Source organism: Gossypium hirsutum, chromosome A12 (genome assembly GCF_007990345.1).
Source record: "Gossypium hirsutum isolate 1008001.06 chromosome A12, Gossypium_hirsutum_v2.1, whole genome shotgun sequence".
Taxonomy (NCBI): domain Eukaryota; kingdom Viridiplantae; phylum Streptophyta; class Magnoliopsida; order Malvales; family Malvaceae; genus Gossypium; species Gossypium hirsutum.
In genome coordinates, this window is record NC_053435.1 from 68,586,680 (window position 1) to 68,590,475 (window position 3,796).

General features: G+C 42.0%; 1 protein-coding gene across 1 annotated transcript; it reads right to left on the bottom strand.

Moving 5' to 3' along the window:
* Window positions 1–822: 822 nt before the first annotated feature.
* Window positions 823–3,511, bottom strand: LOC107924035 (F-box/LRR-repeat MAX2 homolog A). Its single transcript, XM_041083900.1, has one exon. The coding sequence runs from the start codon at window positions 3,201–3,203 to the stop codon at window positions 1,095–1,097; it is 2,109 nt and encodes a 702-aa protein (XP_040939834.1). The 5' UTR covers window positions 3,204–3,511; the 3' UTR covers window positions 823–1,094.
* Window positions 3,512–3,796: the final 285 nt, after the last annotated feature.

Here is a 3,796-nt window from a genome sequence, read left to right on the forward strand (position 1 = left end):
TTAGCTTACTTTACAGTTAGTTAGCTGTTGTACCTAGTTATTATCTTTTAAGGAATCAGTTGAAGGAGGTTAGCTAGGAATCTTTTTAGTCCTGGCCATTCTTCAACACTCTTAAGCTTCTTGTAAAAATGAGAGACTCGTACCTAATTCTGGGATGTTAGAGCCTATTGAATAAAATAAGTAGACCATTTTTCTCTTGTTTCTTCTTCAGTTTCTTAAGAGATTTTCATGTGTTTTCTTGCTTTCCCTGATGTTCGTTCAATGACCAATCGACCCATGAAAGATTTTTGCATATGCAGGAACACCCGAATGGATGGCTCCTCAGCGAGAAGTGCGACATTTTTAGCCTCGGGGTGATAATGTGGGAGCACTGTACTCTAAATAGACCCTGGAAAAGTGTACCACCAGAAAGGTATGCAGTATACTGTTACTTGGTCTCTTTCAAACCATTTATCACGGTTAGAGAGTCTGAAGGCCCCCAGGCGGGCTAACTTCAGGTCTACCATACAAGCTTTTCATGCATTTTCCAGGATGTCTTTAGATTCTTAGATATTGATTCATTTCATGGCAATAATATGTGGACCACAATATGGTTACAGACCGTTGGGCAGAACCAGAAGATCGGCCAAGTTGCGAGGAGACACTCTCACTGCGAGTTCTCTCTCCGCTGAAACATTCTGTTTGGATTAAAAACCCAGTAGTGGTGTTAAAGCAGTTATGTCGGCTTTTAAAGTAGTTTAACTGTAATAATCTTTTCCATCATTATAAAAACAAGTTGTTGAAAAAAACGTAAATAAATCTCCTTTTTGGGAACTTTCAATGGCAAATCCTCTTACGATATATTTTCATTCCCTGCTGATCCATGAGACAAGAATGAAAAGCCTCAAACATGTAAAATGAACGCAACACGTCTCCGGACAAATTAGGCTGAAGTGGGGGAGGGAATTGCATGTATATAAAGAAAAGCAGACCATGGATGAACTTTTACAGTTTCTTTTCTAGACAAGGGAAAAAAGAAAATTTCGTACTTGAAACCCTCCTGTTCTTCCCGTGCATAATCTAATCAGGGCTAGGCTCCACACCAGTAAATCATTTCAATCGAGGATGGGTCGCCTATTTAGAGCAGCTTCAAAGCGACTACATGAGCCTGCTCTCATTTCAGTACTCATATCATTCTCTGGTGCCGGATAATAGTCTTCTCTCAGCTGTACGTCTCTGAGGTTAGGTATTTTAAGAAGGAACATCATGAAGTGTTCATGAGCCGTCCCATGGATAAATAACTTCCTAAGCTCAAGACATTCGGCCAGCAATGCAGCAGCAGGGAGTGAGAGACTCCTGTGGTTCACATCCCTGTCTTGTGGAGGCCAATAATCTAGTTCACTTAGCCTCAATTCCCCAATGCCATTAAGGAAAAACCTTTCCCACAAACTCAAATCCATTTGGCCTGACGGTGCTGTGAGTGCATAACCTATGGTTTCACTACAATCTAATTGCATCTTCGAAAGCCGAGGGTAGAGTGTAAGAGAGCTCAATCCAAATGCACGTTCAGATGGTTTGGAACGTCCCCTGCAGTCCCCTTCAACCTTTATTCGAATCTCCTCCAAATTAGGGCAGTTCAGAAGACCCGCCGCTGGCAATGGTGTAAGGAGTTCACCAACACCAATCCAAAGTGAAAGGTATTGCAACCTATCCCATTTCTTGCACCAAAATCCGTTGTTTTCCAGAATGTAACCATCACTCACGTCAGAGGAGTATTTGCATTTCTTCCTTCTCATTTCATGATCATACTCACTTCCCATTAAGCTAAATAAACTGGATGGTTCCTCCACTTGGTTGTGCCAAAAACTAAGACCAACCTGCTCGGAATTCCCAATCTCCTCCCATCCGTTCCAGACACAGTCAATATGCAGCCATTGAATCCGATCACGGATTGGCTCCACAGATCTCAATGAAGCTGCAGCATCAAGATTCTTGCAACAAGAAATCTTGACTTTAACCAAAGTATTTCTTAGCAAGCAAGCCATTGTCCTAAGACCCTTCTCCGTAATCCTTTTGCATCCTTGAACTTCAAACCTAGACAGCTTAGAGCACCCTCTCCCAATTGCAATCAATCCCATATCCGTCAAATCCCCACAATTCTTAATAGACAACTCTTCCAGACCCGAACACAAGGCAATCCCATCAAGCTGAGATTCATTCGCCAGACATATCCCATGAAACTGCCCCAACTTGAGCACTCTCAAATCCTTGCATTTAGAATTCAACATTTCCAATGCCATGGAAGTATCCCTGACGTTCCTTCCAACATCAAGCACAAGCTCTTGAAGCAGCGGCAAGCCAGAGAAGAACTCCACCAGCGTCCCTTTGGTAACCATAGCATCCTCCGAAGTAAATCCATCATTATCCGGATCACCTCGAACGTCAGTCAGTGTGGACGTATCAGCCAAATGCAAAAGCGTCAATTTAGGACAATTATTAGCCACAGCTAACAAGGTCTCATCTCCGACGAACCCAATGTACCTAGGATCAAAATTACAAGCCACCAAGATGTTCTTCAAGTTAGGACAAGCAGTGGTGATTTCCTTAATTTCCTGAGACTTAAACCCTTCAGCAAACGACGTCGTTAGCAAATTCAAGTGGACTAACGAGGCCGATACCTTGGGGCAAGCTTGAAGAACCGGGGGCAGATCTTCAGTCCAATAAAAAAAAGTGGACAAATCAAGCCAATTCAGATTCTCGCACTGCTCCAACAAACAAACAAAGTCTTCACCGATTGGCCACGAAGCCAGCCGTTGATGCCACCTAACTAACTTCACACGTTTCAACCCAGGCCATTGTTGAACCAAAATCTCGATCGTCAACGGTGATCTAGCGTAGACCGTCAAGGACGTGACCGCAGGGAACGCTCTGCGGAGGCGATGGGCCAAAAGCTGAGGATCAGTATCAGAAAACGGAGAAGAAAGAAGAGAGTGGCCCCATGGGGAGAGGAAGGAGAGGTCCAAGTCAGTGACGGATCTGAAACAGGTCGGGATCATGAAAAGGTCCCTTGCGTTACCGCGGAGAGTCAGAGAGACGCGCGTCGCCCTATCAAGAAGCATAAACTTACGGCTGACAAGGGAAAGAGAGTTCCGGGTTCGGGTATCTGAAATAGAAGCAAAGATGTTCGATAGAATAACGTCGGGGATATCGTTAATGGTGGCCATTTGGTGTTTGGGTGAGTAATGTTTGGGTGGGTGAGTTTGATTTGATTCAAGTTATAGATTGAATTTGAGAGATAAGCCAGATTTTGACGAAGAAATTTGGTTTGAGAAATGAAGTGAGTGAGAGAGAAGGTTGGCTTCTGGTTAAAGCTTTGAAGTTTGGATAAATACTAAAATGGCATTTGGGACTGGAGATGGGGATGGGATGTGGATAACAGTACACTAAATGAAAGTACTGGTGCGAGAGTTTTGTCTTGTCGCTGATTGGGAAGGCCACGTTGTCCAAGACTAGACCCAAACCCATCCTGGCACTGCATTGGGCGTTGGTTTGACATTGCCGTCTTCTTTTTTTTTTTTGGTTAAATTACTAGTGAAATACTTTTTCAGTGGATCTAAAATTTTTGTTGAAATTAATTAGTCAATTTAATAATCGTTTTCACCTTAAAACTTGAAATTAACCATTACTTTTACATTAATGTCTAAATTTTTTAACAAATTTAATTTTAAATTTGATAATTATTTTTACATTTAAATTTAAATATTAAGATTTTCAATAAAATATCAAAAATTAACTCTAGATAAAACAAGATTCAAAT